Raw genomic sequence first — 21,229 nt, 5'->3', positions numbered from 1 at the left:
CCTCATTATTCTACTCAGCTTCATAGCTCAATCTCTCAAGAGTCATTCAATTTGCTGTTTCCACCTCTCAGATCCCCACTCTCCACTCAACCCACTCCAGATAGTACCCCAATCCCTGAGAACATTCTGTACACCCTTTGCATGGCAAATATTTTAGGCTGTGCTGGTCAAATACAGCTGGTGACCCTTATCCTTTTGGAGTTTTGTGTTTGTTTGTTTTATTTTGCTTTGTTTTTTTTAAACCCTTCAAAAATGTAAAATATATTCTTAGCTTGAGACTGTAAAAACAGACTGTGAGCTGTCCTTTGTACTAGGCCATGTTGATCCCTGGTCTGGACAATGAATGGCTCAGTAATCAGTCTTGAGCCCTCTTTTCTACCTATATTCTCTCCCTGTTTGACTTCATTGAATCCCATGACTTTAAAGTATAATTGTACACTATAACGATTCCACAGTTTACACCTGTATGACTAACACCTTCACTGAACTCCAAACTCCTGTGTCTAAATGCTTATTTGACATTTCCAAGTCAAAATTCAATGTGGCGTATCATGAACCACAATTCCATCTATTGCATAGTAAGCATATCTAATTTAACATATTCTGAATAAAAATTGCTCCTCCCCCAGTAAATGACACAACCCAATTGCTCAAATCCAAACTCCTTGACTTCTCATTTCTCCTTACTCCTACTGCAGCAAGACCTGTTGTTTCTCTCTCCAAAATGAACCCTGCTCTCTGGCCACTTCTTCATCTTTACTGCTACTCCTTCATCCACATCTCCTCATCTCCAATGTGAACTGCCACGAAAGTCTCCTCACTGATCCATTTGCCTGAACTCTTATCCATCAATACTCATTCTCGATGGGGTAGCAGAAAAATCTTTTAAAACCAATAAGATTACATTATTTCTCCTATTAAAGCCTCTGTTGGTACTTAGAGTAAGAAACATACTCATTTTACTATGGCTTATGAGGCCATAAGTAAGCTGCCTGGCTCTCACCAACCTCTCTGATATCAAGTCTTCCTTTCTTTGCTCAGTACACTCCAGCCCACCAGACTCCTCTCATTTTTCAAGAACACCATGCTTGTTCCTGCCTCAGAACTTTTGTACCTGCTGTCCCCAAATCTTCACATGACTAGTATCCTTGTTACCATTTAAGTCAAATGATCCCTTTACCCTCATTCACTTTTACTTTCTGAAATTAGTTCGTCCATTTATTTGATCACTTGTTTATTATTTACATCTTCCACAGGTTCCTTAAAGGTAGACTATGTTCATATATATGTTATCTCCTAAAAGAGTACCTGGAACACAGTGGATACTCATTAAATGAATAAATGAGTAAAAGTGAAATGACCAGGGTATTTTTTCTGTTTATACAATTTTGAACTATTTTTTCAAAGTATTGTTCTCCAAATGATCAACCAAATGGCTAGAAGCTTAATGTAGTCTCTAAAATATAAATCCTATATGTTAGTAATTGTGCTACATTCTAGAAATACAATAATATGTTGAAATTGGTTCCTGTCTCTTAGGATTGTGTAATCTGGTGAAATAACCATGTAAAGTGGTTACAGTACTGGGACACATGAGTAACAGAAATATGTGGTAACATTAACTCATCCTGGAGAAGTTAGGGATGGCTACATGTAGGAAGTAAAATTTGAACTAAATTTAGGATAAGTAGAGCAGAAAAGAAGGAAAAGGTATAACAAGACAGGGAAATACATGCAAAGACACAGCAACTAGAAAAAAATAATGCATCATTAAAACAACGATCAGACAAGGCTGGACTGTGGGAAATAGTAGGGTGGGAATAGTGGAAAATAATAACATGAGCGAGGGAGAAGGGGTCACTTGATGAAGCCATGCTCAGGAATTAGACTTATACCTGCAAAATGATTGGCTGATTCTAAGGAGGATAGCATCATCAGATTTACATAGTAGAAAGATCACCTTTCGGGCTGGGGTTGTGGCTCAGTGGTAGAGCATTTCCTACTATGTGTGAGGCACTGGGTTTGATCCTCAGCACCACATAAAAATAAATAAATAAAATAAAGGTATTGTGTCCATCTACAACTAAAAATTTTTTTAAAAAAAATAAGAAAAAGAAAGAAAGAAAGATTACCTTTCCTGCAAGATGGCAGAGAAGATTAAAAGACTGGGCTTAGAGGGAAAAGTCAGATTACCCAGAGGAGAGGAAAGAACTGAAGAGACAAACCCTGAGGAACACCAACTTTAAAGGTCTCTTTCCTGGTCAAGAAAGAAGAGTTAGGGGATAGCAGAGTGACAGAAGCTACAAAGAGAATTTTAAGGCAAAGACAGTGACCAACAGTGTCACAAATCAGAAAAATCCAATAAAGATGGGAAAGTATCAGAATGGATCTGGCCTTGGGCTCAGTCACTGGGGACCTTAGCAATGATTATTTTTGTGGTGTGTACTTCATCAAAGCAAGAGAAGAAGCCAGAAGAGAATCTAGAGTCAAGGAATAGATTTTTGTTTGTTTGTAGTTCAATGAGAGAAACTTCAGCATGTTTATACCTGAGAAAAGCCAGCAGCTAGGGATCAAGAAGAACAGAAAACAGTCACAAGGAAAATGAAGGAACATACCTTATTCAGAAAAGGAATATTTTTTCCTATAAAATAAGAGAAGAGTTTTGGTGTAAGTATGTGTGGGTATAGCTATGAATCTATGTATAGATTTGGGAGAGAAGGGCTAAAGGATGGTGGCAGAAAATTGAAGAAATTTCTGTTTTTTGGTGTCAGAGTCTCTGAGGAGGATACCAGTAGAAAATGCCCCTTTCTAGCAAGTTCTAAATAAATCAAAAATTAAAGTAGAAAATACAGATATTAAGAATGTCACCTTAATGGCTTTAGGTCTCAGCCAAGTGGGGCCACTGATACTCAGTGCCAGAAGCAGGCAGCTCTACTCACTCTGTCAGGCCACAGCTGAGCTCAGGTTGGGTTTCTGCCCAAAGAACATTCAGATGGTAGAACACTCAGATTTTTTGCAGGCAATTTGCTCCCATAAAGAGGATGGAGTTGAGCCCAGTCTGTACAGTTATTCTTCTCAAATTTACCAATCAAGAAAATCACTCCCACTCTCAGGTGCAAAGTGAGGAAAAGGAGAGAGGTCTGGACTTTCACTAATTGAGCTCCCCTTCATAAGGAGGAAACATCACAAGTGTGGAAGAAGAATTCCCCACTAACATTTTCTGTCTTCTAAATAAAAAAAGTAAAGAGAGCTACCTATTTAGAATCAGATAGGGGTAAGGGAAGAAAGTATTATTGATTTACAATACTGATAATGTTTGGAATTGCTATGTGGGTAAACAGGTGGGGGGAAATCTCTTTTTATCATTGAGAGACCAGACATGGCTGGAAGTCATAGATTTTTCAGGAACATTCATTCACACAACTGTGTGATCCTTAGCTGAGATTATACATCTAGAGTTATACAGAAAATCAAGGAAACTGTCTCGCAACGTGAGTTTCAAGAAAGGAGTAGTCAACTATAGGAAATGAAGCTGAGAAGTCAAGTGAGAGGAGACTAAATGTTGTCCATTGGATTTAGTGACTTGGCTGTCATAAAGTGAACTTTTGTTTTGATGGGGTAATGTGGTAGAAACCAGACTGAAATAGGTCAAAGACTGAATAGAAAGTAGGAAAAAAGAGACACAAAATGCATAAACAACTTTTTCTTTGGAGAGAAAGATTTGACTATAGAGGGAATAGAAATGTGGAATAGTAATGAAGAGATATGCAGATAACAGAAGGTTTTGTTTAGTTTTATTTTATTTTTAGATAGTAAATGTCAGGCAATATCTGAATGATAAGAAAGCAATCAGGAGAGGAGAGGGAGTAGAAAATAAATAGATAAATCCCAACTTCTAATATTTTTTTTATTTTTTTTTAATTTTTTATTGTGGGTTGTTCAAAACATTACAAATTTCTTGACATATCATATTCCACACTTTGATTCAAGTGGGTTATGAACTCCCACCTTCACCCCATACACAGATTGCAGAATCACATCAGTTACACATCCATTGATTTACATATTGCCATACTAGTGTCTGTTGTGCTCCGCTGCCTTTCCCATCCTCCACCCTCCCCCCTCCCCACCTCTCCCCTCCCCTCCCCTCCTCTCTCTCTACCCCCTCCACTGTATAACCCTGAGGGTCTCCTTCCATTACCATGCAATTTCCCTTCTCTCTCCCTTTCCCTCCCACCTCTCATCCCTGTTAAATGTTAATCTTCTTCTCCTGCTCTTCGTCCCTACTCTGATCTTAGTTACTCTCCTTATATCAAAGAAGACATTTGGCATTTGTTTTTTAGGGATTGGCTAGCTTCACTTAGCATAATCTGCTCTAATGCCATCCATTTTCCTGTAAATTCTATGATTTTGTCGTTTTTTAATGCAGAGTAATACTCCATTGTGTATAAATGCCACATTTTTTTTATCCATTCGTCAACTTCTAATATTTTAGACTTGAAATTTACTGAACTTCATAATAAGGAAGAATAGAGATTATTTTTTGGTGTTCCTTGAGGAGAAAATGTTTAAGTTCTTCTAAATTCAATTCACTTAATTTTTCATTTTTTTCTTTAGAATGCATCAGGAATTTATGCAGAAATAGATGGAGCCAGAAACGAACTACAAGGAAAGCTATCTAACCTAAGTAACCTCAGTCATGATTTAGTCCAAGAAGCTATTGATCATGCACAGAACCTTCAACAGGAAGCTGATGAGTTGAGCAGGTAATATCTACTTTTAGAAACACACTTATCTACATGGGTTGAAGAAAATTTTTATTCAATTCCACATGCTAGAGTTACTAGGATACAATGTTAGCTAATTGGTTAGGTCTGGCTTTGCTTATTTGTTGATGTATTTGTTAATTATTCCCTCTGAGAGCCGGTTATCATTTGTCAAAACTGTTTTAGTGAGACAGTTTTTTGAATTTTAGAAAATCTGTCAGATCACAGAACTATGTTCTTGGATGAGGTGCACTTGGACCTGTCCCACAATTATTAACAGAGCAACCTAAGGCATTTTGGTCAGGGACAATAAAACAGATCCCTTTATGATGTCTAATTCTACTGTCATCACCTACTTCATAGATAGCATTTGCTTTCTACACCCAAGTATCTCAAGTAAAGCTCATTGAAAGCTGGAAATACAACTAACTTCTTGTAAATACTCTAGTCTTTCTGCAGTACCCAGCAGGAACTATTTGATTTCAACACCTATTAAGAGAAAATCAATTGACAATTTTCCTCTCAGCATCTAGAAAAGAGTCACACACACCCTGGGCACTCAATTAATGTTAATTGAAATGTGCTGAAAGATTGGAATTGAATTCATGACCCTGAAATAATAGGTAAATAATGAGATCATTATAGAGAACAACTATAGATCAGGTGGTTAGAAACAAGGACCAGTAAAGGTCCTGAGTGAAATAAGAGCCAATATTAACTACTGTTCAAAACATACATCACCTTTTTATTCCTATTTACCAAAATTTTCAAACACCCTTCCAAATCTCCTGGGAAGGGGGCAATGGATAAAAGAGAAAGAGAATGTAAACTCTTGGTGTGGGGGATGGTATTATATTCAGGAAATGTGCTTTGGAAGAAGGCAAAAAAAAAAAAAAAAGAACTTAAGGTAAAATGCTGGTTTTGACAGTATACTGTATTGGTAGGATATTGTTTTTGAAATCCATCCTATGGCTTTCTTCATCATTCACCACCCCTACTTGTGATCCCAAAACATACCTAATCCAAATGCCACTCTGCAGATTGTTCATGAGCAACGCTGGGGAAGTTTTACTGCTTGCTTCACATGAAATGTGATCGAAAGTATCAATCACCCTGAAGTCCCTTTTGTGTTTCAAATATCTCTGACTGAACATATTCATGGAAATATTCAAATTTATAGCCATCTCCCCTTCAAAATGTGAATATCCCTCAACATCTGGTATGCATGATTTGCATGTTGTGCTCGAACAAAGACAAATATTATTCATTGAGAAGCTTCCATTTCAAAAGCACTTTTTTCTTAACATTGATAGAGTACCTGTTTTGTGCATGGTGATAAAAACAAAGTAATAAAAGCTTTGTTTCAAGCTCTTTGGTATTTCTACCACTCTAGCCAACAAAATCTTAAAATATTAATAGATATTTATAGCCTTTTGTTCCTTTTATTCCTTTTCTTTTAAATTTTTTTCTTGTCTACTTTCCTTGGGTTTTCCTCTCTGAGCCATTTCTGAAATCAAGTAGCATTGGTATTTGGACCATCTCTACTGAGCATGGCCTTGATAGGTTCCTCTCTCATAAAACAAAATAAATTAAAACTCCATGACTACATTAGTATCCAGACTAGCATAATTATCCTCACTCTTTCTTCTGATTTAAAAAAGTATTAAAGAGAAAACATTCTTTCGAGCTCCTACTGTGTCTAATGGGTAAGCCCAGACACAAGGAGATAGCTCCCCACTACAGGGAGATGGAAGGATGATGGAATTGAGCAAAAGGGAGAGAAGTAGCTGAGGAAATACAGAAGTCGCTCAGAGCCTAAGAGGGCATACAGGGACTGCACTGGGATGGAGAAGGCAGAGCAGTAATTGACTGACCTCAGTAGTTTGGGTGGTTTGAAGAGAGCACCCTGCATGGCATCTGCAATGTCATATACTGAATGGGTCACAGAGAACCTTCCAGAGGGTACTGATAAATAAAGTGATACTGTCATCAGTGTTTGGGACTGAGAAAAAATAAGGAATCGGAGGATATAAGTCTGAGTGAAATTAAGACAAGTGATTAGAATAAGCTGTGGAAGTCAGAGTAGAGTTTATATCATAGAGGAAGAAGTATTTTTCAAAAAAAATCATGTGGATACACACAGTTTACAATTTCAATTTAGGAAATAGTTTAGGTTTTATAATAATAAAACCTGAAGTTCACTGGATGCCAGGTGCAGGATGTCAATCATTTACACACTTCATCTCTATTATGCCTCACATTAATCCTTAACAAACATACGGTTATTAGCCCCTGTATGTGAGAGTACCTGGTGCGTGATGGGTACTCAGTGAATGTTCAATGAACCTTAAAACAGGCTGGAAAGGCAAAGGCAGAGAGCATGATGTGTGAGGACAGAGACAGAGGGTGCAGAGCTAGGGCCCCACACTTCAGGGATGCAACAGGGGCTCAGGAGTGAGACCATCTTAAACCATTGTATCCCCTGGCAAGCAAGGCCCCTCTCTGAGGGCCTCAGTTTCTCTTTAGAAGAGGGGGTAACAATGCTGACATGGGTAAGGAGAAGGCAGGGGCCCCATTTCCCAAGGAGATCAGAAAGAGAAATAATAATACATTTGTTTATTAACAGGAATTTACACAGTGCAGACATGAATGGGCTGGTGCAGAAGGCTTTGGATGCATCGAACGTCTACGAAAATATTGCCAATTACGTTAATGAAGCCAATGAAACAGCAGAAATCGCTTTGAATGTTACTGACCGAATTTACGATGTGTGTATTCCCTTATTTTAAGGTTCATTTATATGTTGTCTCCCCACACTTTGACTTTCTTGCCTTCTAATGAGGTCTCTTCAGCTTCCAATACAAAGTAAAAATGGCAGAAAGGGAAGGCAAGCTAAGAAAAGACCATTTTATGCCATGAAGTTTTCAGTTTGTGAGTTTTTCAAGATGTGCTGTGCTACAGTCAGCAAATGCTAATCGCTTTGATAGTTTTTTTTTTAGCCCAAGTCCCCAAAGAAAACATACTTAAGACTAGTTTCTGCTGATAGAGAACATGCTTTATGCTTGCATTCTGCTTTTTTTCAACTTGAAATTATTTTTTGAGTGACTTCTATGTGACAAACTGTTTGTTAGAGCTTTGACCAAGACAATGTTCTAGGTTTGCTGCATTTCCCCCCCAAAAAAAAAATTATCTTGGAAAAGCTAAAGACATTGTTTTCTCATGTTCACATTTGACCTTTTCCTTGAGCTATGAAAATGAAGCTGTGTGACTTTTGCTTGGTGTTTAGCAGATAATTTGACATTTAAAATCCAAAAGCCATGAAAAACTGATTTCTTCTGCTGTCATTCTTATTCTCTCCACCCAATTCCTTTGCAGGCTGTGAGTGGAATTGATACTCAAATCATTTACCATAAAGATGAAAGTGACAACCTTCTCAATCATGCGAGACAACTGCAAGCAAGAGCAGATTCAAGTAAATATATTCATTTTTCCTATATTCCTTCTGCTTGATAGCTGCTTCCCTCCTTTCATACATATAGACAGATATTTATAAAATCTAGTCTTAAAGAGTTAATAAAATTATAGCTGATGCTAATAAAAAAAGAAATAAGTAACAACTGAAAAATACATCAATAGTTCCTACCCAGAATCAAGTTACAAAAAAAAGCAAAGATTTGCTATTTTAAAACAAATTTTGATCAAAAAATAGCTTCCATGTTGTACAACTATATGGAGACATATAGTTATTCGATATATGGTGAGTATTATTGCTAATCATATAGGCCATTAATAGAAATATCATAAATACCAATTTTTAAGGAGATAATGCCATAAAATATACTTAATATTCAAACTCTGTTGCACACAATCTTTCTTAAACAATTCAGAAGGCCTTTTTAAATTTTTACCAGGAAAGGATGGATCGTCGCTGTAAGCACTGATTAGGATGACAGGGAACCATGAAGCCATCTGGTTATTTGCACTCTCTTGTAGTTTGTGTTTTACAGTTGACTGTACTTAGGACAAGCCCAATGACCATATGGAAACAAGCATTTGCAAAGGCCAGTGTTTGCATCTGCTAACTACAGCAAACACAGTGAAGAGTAGGATAGGGAAAGAAAAGTAAAAGTGAAGTCATTTCCATCTACTTTAAATCCCAGGAGTTACTCTTAAAAACAACTGAATGAATGGCTAAGAATTTCACTAAACATTACTCATCTCTGGGTAGTGAATTCATTCCTAAGGATATTTGTTCATTGACTAACGAGGTTGGAAATTCATTATCTAGCTAACTTTTAACTACCACCTACAATCAAAGGCCAAGTTTCAAACTGAAAATGTCATGCAATTTTATCGAAGTAATTAATCTCAAATCTAACCATGCATTCCCCTTTTTTTTTCCCTTTGCAAAGAGCTATTATATAAAGAAAATAAAAGGACTTTAATTTTCATATGTGGAATACTTAACTATTTAGTTACTACAAACATGGGTTATTGTTTTTTTTACATTTTCTAGGTAAAAAAAATGCAATAAAAATGCTATTAAATTTTTCTAACAAATCTTAACAAAAGTGTAATTAATTTATTATATTCTAATCCTGAACATACTTTCTGGAAAATAATTAGCAGTAATGAGTTAGACTATTTGCAGCAAAATACTTTAAAATAACTGTTGTCACATCTACAAGTTATTTTTGTTTCTTGTGTTTTAAAGACCAGACTATGTGGGTCTTCATGACACAGTAATGTCAATGTTTTATTCTCCTTGGTGATTTGTAATGTATTTTCTCCATCCTATCACTATTGAATTATTGAAGCTCATAAAAACAACTTTTCTGCTCTGGGAATGGCATGTCTTCAAAGGTTCATATTTTATGTCCAGTAAATCTCTCTGCATCTGGATCTTTTAAATATTCTGCAGATATGGTCACTCAACTTGATCTTTTTTGGTTAAATCCCTTCAGTATCTTTGTAAAAGGGGTGGCAAACCAGAGTTAGGACTATGCGGCTCAGTGCTTTATACCACTGTCTCCTTTAATAATAGGAATGTTAGTGACATAAATTTAGTTTTTTTAATTAAATAATTATTATCTACTGAGGTACTCTATAATTTCAGATTACTATTCGTTTCCAAGTGATTTTCTATGATGAGTAATCTTTAGTTCCCAGTTTTCCTATTTTTTTATTTACCTATATCAAATAGTTTATGTGTAATAAACTCCGAATGCTGCTATTTGAAACAATCATCAACAGTAACAGTAAGTTCCAAACAGGACACACTTTTTATGAAACATTTCTTTTTATAAACATCCAGCTCCAAATAGATTTTTTATCCTACTTTTATCAAAAGTTCCAAATATAGAGTTAAATATATTTTTTTCTCAATGTTCCAGGCAGTGTTTTATGTGGTCACAGGTCCAAAAGGAAGAGCAGAAAAATGTTTTATATCACAATATTTGAAAATTGAAATTTAAAAAAGGAAAGGAGGTTCATGGTCACTACAAAGTATGTTTAAGTCACTCATGGAATTCTGGTAAATCCTTCAAATCCCAGAGGAAATAAAAAGAAGTGCTTGTCCTTAGTACACTATACTTGGTAACAGTATAATTAAGCGCTACCATATATGTATATGGTGATATATACATATGGTGATATATATATATATATGTATATATATATATATATGTATACCACCATTATACACATATCTGGAGGGAAAAAAAAACAACAGAAACCAAAACACACCAAGATTGCAAAGTAGAAAAAGGGAAGTACGCCATGAGAGAGTGTGTATTTACAAGCCCATTGGAGAAAAAGACAGTTTATAATGAGAAGTAAGGCGAGAATTTTGTAATTTGTAAGAAGCATAAATTCTTGAGGTTTTGAAAGTAAATAAAGCACAAACATAAGCAAAGAATTACAGGGAAAACTGATCCTTCATTTCAAATAAAGAAATGCTACATCATGACCTGGTTGTATTTGCTCAAAGGTAACCCCAGCTTAGGGACTGTGCCAAGCACACTTTCAAGAATAACTCTGTAAGAAAGAGACTGTCAAAACTGATAGACTGAGGATAGAAGATCCAATAGAACTGTATGTACACAGAGATTTATAATGTGTTTGATTAGTAATTAAATTCTTCTTAAAAAGAAATCTCTAGACTCCTCAGTGGATTCTTTCAAACACTTAAAGGATTAACACCACTCTTACACAAACCCTTCCAGAAAATAGAGAAAAAGCAAATTCTTTCTAACTCATTCTATAAAATCAACAATATATAGATACCAAAACCTGACAAGGACATATAAAAAAGGAAAAATACAAGCCAAATTCTCTTACAGATATAAAAATTCTAATCAAGATATTTTCAAATCAAATCTAGTATATATAGAAATTGTTATATGACCAATTTGAACTTATTCCAGGATGTCAGATATTTTAACATTTAAACCATCAATTTTATTTCACCATATTTATAAAATATGGGGAAAAATTTATGTGATCATCTCACTGCGTGCAAGAAAATCATGTAATAAAACACAATACTCATTCATGATCTTAAAAAACTCTGAGTAAACCAAGAACAGAAGTAAACTTCCATAATCTAATAAGGAATAATAAAATAATAAATAAATGTATTAATAATAAAATATTAAGGGCATTTCCATTAAGATTGAAAACAAAACAAGGATACACCCATTGCCAATTCAGAATGTAAAAAAGTCAGGATAATTTTATATAAATAAATGGAAATTGACTTTTTAATATAACACCATTTGCAGTAGCATCAAATACTTAAGGAAGAATCTCATAAAAGATGTTAGCTAAGATCTCTACACATAAAGCTATAATACACTACGGAAAGAGACTAAAGAAGATCTAAATAAAAGAATATCTAAGTAAGTTTACATCTAAAGAAGAAAAAGTAAATACCATACTCACTGAAAAGAGGATCCAACTTTGTAAAATTGACAATTCTGCCAAATTTGTCTATAGATGCAATACAATACCAATTAAAATACTGTGTGTGGGGGGGTGTAAACAGTATGATTTTGGAATTTCTATGGAAATAGGGAACAATTGTCAAGAATAGCCAAAATAATCTTGAAGAATGAAAACAAAGATAGAAAACTTAAACTATGAGATATCAAGACTTATTCTAACTCTACATAAATCAAAAATATAAAAGATTTGTCATGCCTTTGGAATAGAGTTAAAAGCCAGACAAGAGTAAATGGAGTTAGAATTCAAAATAGTGGTCATCTTCCAGTCATCACAGGGTCACAGGGAGCTTCCTGGGTGCAGATAAATGCCCTTTTTTCAAGGCATGGGAGCTAACTGTATTTTGTGTTCACTTCCTGAAGACTCATAAGCCTGTGAATTTATAATGTGTGCCCTTTTATAGATGTATGCTATAAATCAATTAAAATTTTACTGAAAGTACTTTTAAAATGTTCTTATGTATAACCAAACCAGTCATTATCATATAGATAAATTGATTTCCTTTTTTTCAGCTCTTTATCAGAGTGCTGCTAGGTGTTATCAGGCATAGCACTGCTATACTTCCCAAAGATAATAGCCATGATGGCATCTTAGTCACTACCAACCAGGGTTACAAATTTCATATAATCCTATGCCTCTTATCCTAAATACCACTTTCCAAAAGTAATGATCTATGTCCAGCATATTCAGAATATTGCAGATGACTCCATGGTATAAATCAGGATTTTCCTTCTTGAAATAAAACCTTTTTCCAGTCATCTTGAACCCACTGGTTACTTTTTTCTGCTGCTTCTCCCCAGGCAATGAGGAGGCGGTAGTTGACACCAGCAGGCGTGTGGGCGGGGCCATGGCCAGGAAGAGTGCCCTTAAACACAGATTAAATGATGCTGTTAAGCGACTGCAAGCAGCAGAGAGAGGTAAGGATCACAGAATTTAAAAGTCTCTTCTGTTTGTTCACTGGTAAAAAGAGAAACCTTTGAGAAAGGATTAGGTGATTCCTTATTTGTCAATCTTTTAATTTTTTTCTTATGACAAAAGAAACAATGTTCATTACACCCCCTCCCCCAAAAAATTGACCTGGAAAATAAAAAGAATAAATAAATGCAAAAGCTGTAATCACCACATCCAGAGATGAGCTTTAAATTTGAGAATATTTTCCTGGCATGCTTGTGTGCCTGTGTGCACATGTATTTTTAATGGTGTCTGCTATTTATACTGCTTGGTAACCTGCTTTCTTTCAAACATTCATCCTCATTAACAATATGCCCTAATTTGGTTGCTGGATTTCTCTGGCCCCATCTGTAAACAGCTTCCCTCTGTTATATGTCAAGTTATTCTTATCATATAAGCAGGAAGATCAACAAGTCAAATAGAGAAACAAGCACACTCATCTTGCCTAATCTGGAACTACAGTAGTGTTTTAGAAAGATGTGATTGGAAGCAGATGTGCCTTCCTCAGCGTAGCAAAAGTTAAGACCTTACTGCTGGTTGTGGGTGGTTCACTAAAAGAAGCAGTATTGCAGTACTATAAGACAAAACTCTGGCCTGCCCAGAGAATGGTGGTCCATTAAGAAGCTTCATCTTCAACATCATCAGAGCTGCTGTTTATTGATACTTACCATAAGCAGGGTTCTGTGCTAAGAGTTTCACATTCCTTATTTCACTGGGGATAAGTATTATTACTGCCTTTAGATATTTAGAAACTCAGAGGCATGTCAGGGTTAGGGAACTTGCTCCAACAAGATCCGAGGTTCAAACCAACATTCATCAGAATCCAGAGTGTGGGAGGTTGAATTAAATGTTTCCTCACTTTAAATTTGAAGCTGCAACATCACCTAAGTGATTTTAATTATTTTTATTGTAGAAGTAATACATACAAGAAAATATTGATAAGAAGAATCACCTATAATCTCATCACCTAGGCAAAATTTATTATTGTAAACTTATTTTATTTTAAATATGTAATGATTTTTAAACAAAAGTGGGATGTTACTCTTGAAATTTGATTTTCTTATGCAAAAATACCTTTTCTTATTAATTTAGTTCTGTACTAAATGCATTGTTATCTCAATGACAAAAGTGTTCCACAAGAATACTTTTCCATAGAGATATTTATGATGACTTTCAGACACAAACATTCTATAATTTAAGATCTCATTTGCATTTTCTATGGCTTTCTCACCAGCTCTCTAATGTAAGGAAACACTGTCAGGTTTTGTTTTTTTAATTTACCTTTTAATTTGAAATTCTTTAAGTGAACTACTTTGTTTTAATGAGAAAGTAATCTTTTGAACTCGTTAATACTGTTTAAAATATTCTTATACACTTCATTTATACCATCATTAACATATATTTAAAAATCTTAGTTTTTGTTAACGTCTCAAATTTGAAGTCTGTTTCATCCCATGGATTGAATGGATGTTAATGTTCTCCAACAAATGTCCTGCTGCCTGCAAAATGCGTGTCCTTGTGCTTTGTGTGAAGGTGATGCTCAGCAGCACCTGGATCAGTCCAAGCTGATTGTCGAAGAAGCTAACAAGACGACCATGGAGGTCCAACAGGCCACCACCCCGATGGCTAACAATCTCACCAGCTGGTCACAGAATCTTCAGAATTTTGACTCTTCTGCTTATAACACTGTGGTGGACTCTGCTAGAGATGCAGGTATATGTATCACTTAGATATTTTGAAAATCAGATTCAGTTAAAATATTGCTCATTAAATTCTCCACACCTTTTGATGAGAAACACTATATTTCATTTGGGTTTTGCTTTGGAATATTGTAGAATTTAGTTTTAAAAAAGAGAAAATTTTTATCTATAATCTATGCGCCTGTGTGCATGTGTGTGTTTGTGTGTGTGTATGCATATATATAAAAAGCAGTAGATAGACTTATATTTTTTTCTATATGAAATAATGGCAGCAATTGTTTTCAATGTAAGACCAATCTTCAGTGAAAAAAGGTCAATCAAATGTTAAATAACCTTAACAAAATAGTATTTCTTTTTAAGGAAAAATTTCTAAGTGGCATTGCTTTTACTAAACACAACTGCTTTTTTCCTTAACTGAGTAAAGCATGTTACTTCCAAAAAATACTGACTATAACCAAATATAATAACTTTCCATTAAGAGCAAGGTATTGATCGATGTTCATAGCAGCTCAATTCACAATAGCAAGACTGTGGAACCAACCCAGATGCCCTTCAATAGACAAATGGATTTAAAAAATGTGGCATTTATACACAATGGAGTATTACTCTGCATTAAAAAATGACAAAATCATAGAATTTGCAGGGAAATGGATGGCACTAGAGCAGATTATGCTAAGTGAAGCTAGCCAATCCCTAAAAAACAAATGCCAAATGTCTTCTTTGATATAAGGAGAGTAACTAAGAACAGAGTAGGGACGAAGAGCATGAGAAGAAGATTAACATTAAACAGAGATGAGAGGTTGGAGGGAAAGGGAGAGAAAAGGGAAATTGCATGGAAATGGAAGGAGACCCTCAGGGTTATACAAAAGAACATACAAGAGGAAATGAGGGGAAAGGGAAAAATAATACAAGGGGGAGAAATGAAGGTCAGTAGAGGGGGTAGAGAGAGAAGAGGGGTGGGGAGGGGAGGGGAGGGGGGATAGTAGAGGATAGGAAAGGTAGCAGAACATGACAGTCACTAGTATGGCAATATGTAAATCAATGGATGTGTAATTGATGTGATTCTGCAATCTGTATATGGGCTAAAAATGGGAGTTCATAACCCACTTGAAGCAAAGTGTGAAAGATGATATATCAAGAACTATGTAATGTTTTGAACAACCAACAATAAAAAATAAAAAAAAAAGAAAATAATATATCTTGGGAAAAATAGTAAATCTTGGGAAAATCTGAAAAATGTAAATTAGTGACATATTTTATTAATGATTCTGTACTTTTAATAATTATATAACTGAAGGTCATATCCTGGAAAAATGTAAATTAATGTTACATTTTTTGTACCCCCAATCATGGTTAAGGAAATGTCATGTCTTGGCAGAGTTTTAAATTGTATAATCAATGACGTATTCTGAATCTATAATGATGAGAAAAATTGTAATAAAAGATGACCCAGAGAAAGCTGCATTAGCTCTCTCTCTGGAGATTGCTCCAAAAAAAAAAAATAAATAAATAAAAATAAAACTCAAGAAGTGGTGAAAAAAAAAAAAAAGAACAAGGTATTGGCCAATTCGAATGTGCAATTTTATAGCATAAAATAAAATATTTTAATGTTTACCTCCAGTTTTAATGTTTACCTTCAGTTATACATGATTATTAAAATCATATAATATTTGGGAAATTTTTTTCCATTCTCACATTTTTATTCAGTATCTTCATAACCTCTTAAATATCAATGTCTATCAATATTATGATAAATTATTACTGAACTTTTAGTCATTCTCTAAGAGCCATTCTTCAAAACGGTATAACAGACTCTTTTTTCCTATGTTTGAATCTAAATTAGAAACAACCTTAGAAATTCATGTCAGATCTGTCCATCACTAGAAATGTTATCACAATTTACAAATACCCATTACTATAACAGAAAAATGGCTTTTATATCATAGTTTCAGTATATATTCATGAGTTCTTCCATGTGACCACTCATTTACTTGCTTTTAAATTTTAATCTTTCATTACATTTTTTTCAAAATATTGCTTCAGGAATATTTGTTCTGTGTTAATTTTTCTCCATTTTCATCAGTCCTATCATGTGATTCCAATAAGAATCCAGAACCAATTCTAATTGAAATTGGTTCATAATACTATGTTTTCCTCAAATAGCTATTTGTGGTTCAAAACAAAGTGAATGAAATGGCTTACAATAATATAAGAGACTTTTTAAAGACTCTACTATAAGTTAGCTCTCTTTTTCTGAGAGAATTGGGGGGTACCCTGTCTTATATAAAATTCTACAACCACAATTTAATATAACACTTTCATTTACTTTATTATTTTTAATTTTTAAAGATTTTTATGCTATAAAATGGCTATTATGGTCAGTGATCCAAACAACAAATATTTACTTCTATATTAATCAACACAATAAACTGAGAATTGCTATTATTTTCTTAATTTTATTCCTTATCCTGGAGAAACACCTTGTGTCCTAAGTACAAAGAAGTGATGTTTCCTTGACCTGCATTGACATATCTCCTCAATCTGAATTTAGTTTGGCTCTAGTCAGAGGCTTGCTCTTGCCCTACCGCTAATGCTCAGTGACCATGGTCCTGCCCTTAGGCAGGAGAATACACAAGAAAATATTCATTCTCTGGTCCAGTGGTTCTCAAATATTAGTGTGCATCAGAATCCCCTGGAGGCTTGTTAAACCCAGGTTGCTGGACCCTACTCCCAGAATTCCTCATTCAGCAGGTTTGGGATGAGTCAAAAAATTGGCATTTCCAGTAAGTTCCTTGTGAAGCTGATGATACTGGCTGATGATACTTAACCATACTTTAAGAATCACTGTTCAGTGGCTGAAAATTTGAAAAAAGTGTGCCATCCTCTATAGTTTGGGTATCTCTCATCAAGCTGCATCCTTGTGACTTGTGCTCTTTTCTATGTGTGCATTATGCATTCCAAGGGAGGAAAAAACTGCATATGATCAGTCATAGGCCTCCAGGGAGGAAGCACAGCCACACTAGGCTAGATCTGGGGATTGTGTGCCCCATCCCAGCCAAGTCCTCTTTTGCTATCCCCCACACCAGATGTTATTTTGTTCTCCAGGAGCTCCAGGCCTAGAAAGAAAAAGAAAAAAGATCAGTAAGGTCTGCTTGCAGAATCTCCCTTGTCTGGGCCCAGAGACCATAGCTGCCCACACTCAACTTGGCACAGCTGCCATTTTCTGGATGCCACCTAGTTTCCTCTGTCCAGTTCTGCCTCTGCAGGACAGTAGCAGCACTATGATATATGCACAGACATCCTGGAAAACAGCCTTTTTACCTCCTTTTACCTCATGAAAATCCTTTTCTTCAGTCGTATCAAGTTATGTTAGAAATGCAAGCAGAACCTGTGCTGTATCATTAAAGGAACTTCAGTATGGTTGTCATGGGTCCTCCTCTTTAGGAATTTACAGTATATATTAGCATGTCCCACATTCAACTTATAAATCACTATGTACTACAAATGTGACAAGATAGAAACAGATTATGCTTTGGGATTTACTATTAATTTGGTAGGATTAAAAATAATTTGTTATAGGGCTGGGATTATAGCTCAGTTGATATAGCGCTCACCTAGCATGCATGAGGCACTGGGTTCTATCCTGAGCACCACAGAAAAATAAAATAAAGGTATTATGCCCATCTATTATAAAAAATATTTTAAAAAAATAATTTGTTATAGATCTGCCAGAGGTAATCAGTGCTGTCTCTTCACTTGATTCCTGAAATATACCTAATATTGAGACATTCACTCAAGTGATTAACGTTTTATTGTTGCAGTAAGAAATCTGACAGAGGTCGTCCCTCAGCTCCTGGATCAGCTTCGTACAGTTGAACAGAAGCGCCCTGTAAGCAATGTTTCTGCCAGCATCCAGAGGATCCGAGAGCTCATTGCTCAGACCAGGAGTGTCGCCAGCAAGGTAACTTAGGAAAGGAGTCATCAGTCACTTGGTGATAATGAGATCGTGATGCTGATCCAGGGTCTGGAATCTTCCTATTATATTATCCAGCTCAGTAGGTCTCAGTCCCATTTGTTCATTAGAATCCCATTGAAAAATAAGCCAATTCCTCATCTTAACCTCAGAACAATATATCAGGATCTCTAGATGAAGGGCTCAACACGTGTATTTTTTTAAAGCTCCTGGGGTTTTTCTAAATCTGTAGCCAGGATTAAGAACCACAGAGTTTGACAAACCTAATATAACAAATCAAGAAAGCCCCAATTAAAAAAAAATACTCAATTTAATATCATTATCATTTGTTATTTTAACAGCCCTTTAGTGCAATTAGCATATGGGATAATCTTGCCCATCTGTCCTACCTCTTCAAGAAATTCTCTAGTACAACATAGATTATGTGAAGTATTTATTGCCCACTCTGCAGGCTTAACTGATGATTCACATACAATACCAGCTAAGAGAAAGAAACTCAACAGGGACCCTCTTCTGAGATACTTTCACAGAAGCAATCTAGCAAGCAGATAACTAAAGCCAGTGTTGGTAGGGACACATCTCCATGTGACAATTAATGTATTCAGTGTGGCAAAGTAGCATTCATTTTTGGACCCTTTTTTGTTTTTATTTTTTTTAATTGATCTATAGACCAGCCTTATTCTTTACAACCAAATTATATGATTTTATTTCTCAATTAAGAATTGGCTTAAACAGACTATAGGCCCTAATTACTGACAGAAAGAAGAACAAGGAATCAAGTATTTTATAATGATAAAGATTATTCTTGGTAAATATATACAAATTTTAAATGATAAGTGATAAATAGTCCTATACCATAAATTATCTTATTTGTATATCCCAGTGAACACTTCAAAGAAAGTTTATCTTAAATGGCTAGGTTTCTGAGAGTGATTTCTCATAACACTATATCCATGGAGTATAACCTTGGGGTCTTAATTACCTAAAACCATTTTCTAAAGAGAATCTGGGCCTTACCCTTGGGAATCTACCCATTCTCCAAAGTGAGGGGCTTTTTCTGTAGACACACCTCCTGCTCAGACTCTCCATTTTTACAAAAAGACCTCAACTCCATGATAGTATATTAAGATGTATTCATCTTTACTCAACTGGCAACATAGAACAGCTGTATTCTAGACACTTAGGAAGAGATTCTGACACTATCAGCATCAGCCAAATCAATGTTAACTGAGGTAGACACATCTAATTATTCAGAAATATTTATACAAATGGCATGAGTATACACAGTCCATCGATTTCTGAATATTTCAAAAATCTCCCATGAATCAGATAAGTTTAGCATATCACATAGGGCCTCTTAGAAATGAGCTGAAACAGTGCTTTGTTGTTATGCCTTTCCAAGAATCAGTATAAGAAACATCTAAGGAATTTGTCATTACCAGTAGCATAATGATAGAACCAGGGACTGCAACATGTGTAATATCATTCTCACAGCAGATTTATTATCCTATTTTACAGATGAAAAAACTGAGAGTTAACTAAACTCATTAATGATTAGTAGTAAGTGGCACAGCCAGGCTGCAAACCTGAGAAGCTGTGTCTAGACTCCTCCAGACTGTGCAGGTGCAGTCAAGGGTGTTGCCTCACAGACTCACCCCATGCTCCTTTTATGAATAATTATTATAAATAATTATTATAAATAATTCTTGAATACATTTTAGGAGTCTTGTAAGGCCTCCATCCGAAATGAGGGAAGACCACAGAAAAGCATTCTGCCCATTTCTGCAGAGTACTTTTAACAGAACAATTTTGTATCTCCAGATTCAAGTCTCCATGATGTTCGATGGCCAGTCAGCTGTAGAAGTGCACCCCAAAGCCAGTGTGGACGACTTAAAGGCCTTCACATCCCTAAGCCTGTACATGAAGCCTCCTGTTAAGCAGCCAGAACTGTCTGGAACCACAGATCAGTTTATTCTGTATCTTGGAAGCAAAAAGGTAAGAGCATGAGGAGGGGATATGGAAAAAGAAAATTGCTTTTTCTCTGACTAAAACAAAGCTACCTAGGGGGTGGAAATTCACAGTCGGGAAACTCAAAAAGTAGAAATTATTTTAAGGCAGGATTGAAGTACTGATTTAAGAGAAAAGTGGTTCCTTCACTACAAGGGATATTTCTGGGATTGTTTTCTTTTAGCATCACATTACTGACAAGTCTGAACCAAGCATTTCAAAGGCTTTTTGAATAACAGCAGACTATGCTTGCTGCTGACTCCTGTTTGTAGACATATAGCAATCGGCATTGTCAGGATGCATCATATCCCTGATTAGCCTGACAACATTAGTACACTCCTGGAAGCCATCAAATCTCCACAAGCATGCAGTTCCTTTCCTTCCTGTCCAGGATGCACTTAGAGCAAGCACAGGGACAGCAATATCTGACATAGCAATATCTGAAAGCTGGGTTGAGAAGAGCTGATGCCCAGTCTAGTAGAAGCTTTGGCTGATAATTCCAACCAGAAGTTGCTGTGTATGCCAAAGTATTAGGGTTGCTGATTGTGCTTTTAAAAAATGAAAATTGCTAATACTCATTTATATAAATTTTATTTAAGTGACTTCTTTACATTTCAGGCCAAAAAAGAGTATATGGGTCTTGCAATAAAAAATGATAACCTGGTATACGTTTACAACTTGGGAGCTAAGGATGTGGAGATTCCCCTTGACTCCAAGCCTGTCAGTTCCTGGCCTTCTTACTTCAGCATTGTCAAGATCGAAAGGTAAAATGAACCCATGACACACAGCTTATATAAACATTTCATAAGAAATCTGTTGAATATACTCAA

The 21,229-nt window shown here is 35.5% G+C and overlaps 1 protein-coding gene across 3 annotated transcripts in view; it reads left to right on the top strand.

The window, feature by feature from the left end:
• Positions 1–21,229, top strand: part of Lama4 (laminin subunit alpha 4) — a 139,674-nt gene that overhangs the window by 88,443 nt on the left and 30,002 nt on the right. For all 3 annotated transcript variants that reach the window (XM_058574377.1, XM_046429937.2, XM_046429939.2), the window contains exons 14-21: positions 4,618–4,766; positions 7,393–7,534; positions 8,142–8,238; positions 12,569–12,685; positions 14,253–14,432; positions 18,241–18,380; positions 20,214–20,387; positions 21,018–21,163. In XM_058574377.1, the coding sequence (XP_058430360.1) occupies positions 4,618–4,766; positions 7,393–7,534; positions 8,142–8,238; positions 12,569–12,685; positions 14,253–14,432; positions 18,241–18,380; positions 20,214–20,387; positions 21,018–21,163 (1,145 nt within the window). The remainder of the gene's footprint in view (positions 1–4,617; positions 4,767–7,392; positions 7,535–8,141; positions 8,239–12,568; positions 12,686–14,252; positions 14,433–18,240; positions 18,381–20,213; positions 20,388–21,017; positions 21,164–21,229) is intronic.

This window comes from Marmota monax, unplaced genomic scaffold (assembly GCF_021218885.2).
Source record: "Marmota monax isolate L192 unplaced genomic scaffold, Marmota_monax_Labrador192_F-V1.1 WCK01_AAM20220418_F8-fsc00276, whole genome shotgun sequence".
Classification (NCBI taxonomy): domain Eukaryota; kingdom Metazoa; phylum Chordata; class Mammalia; order Rodentia; family Sciuridae; genus Marmota; species Marmota monax.
Note: the sequence above shows the minus strand (reverse complement) of the source record. Positions and strands in the feature narration are given on the sequence as shown.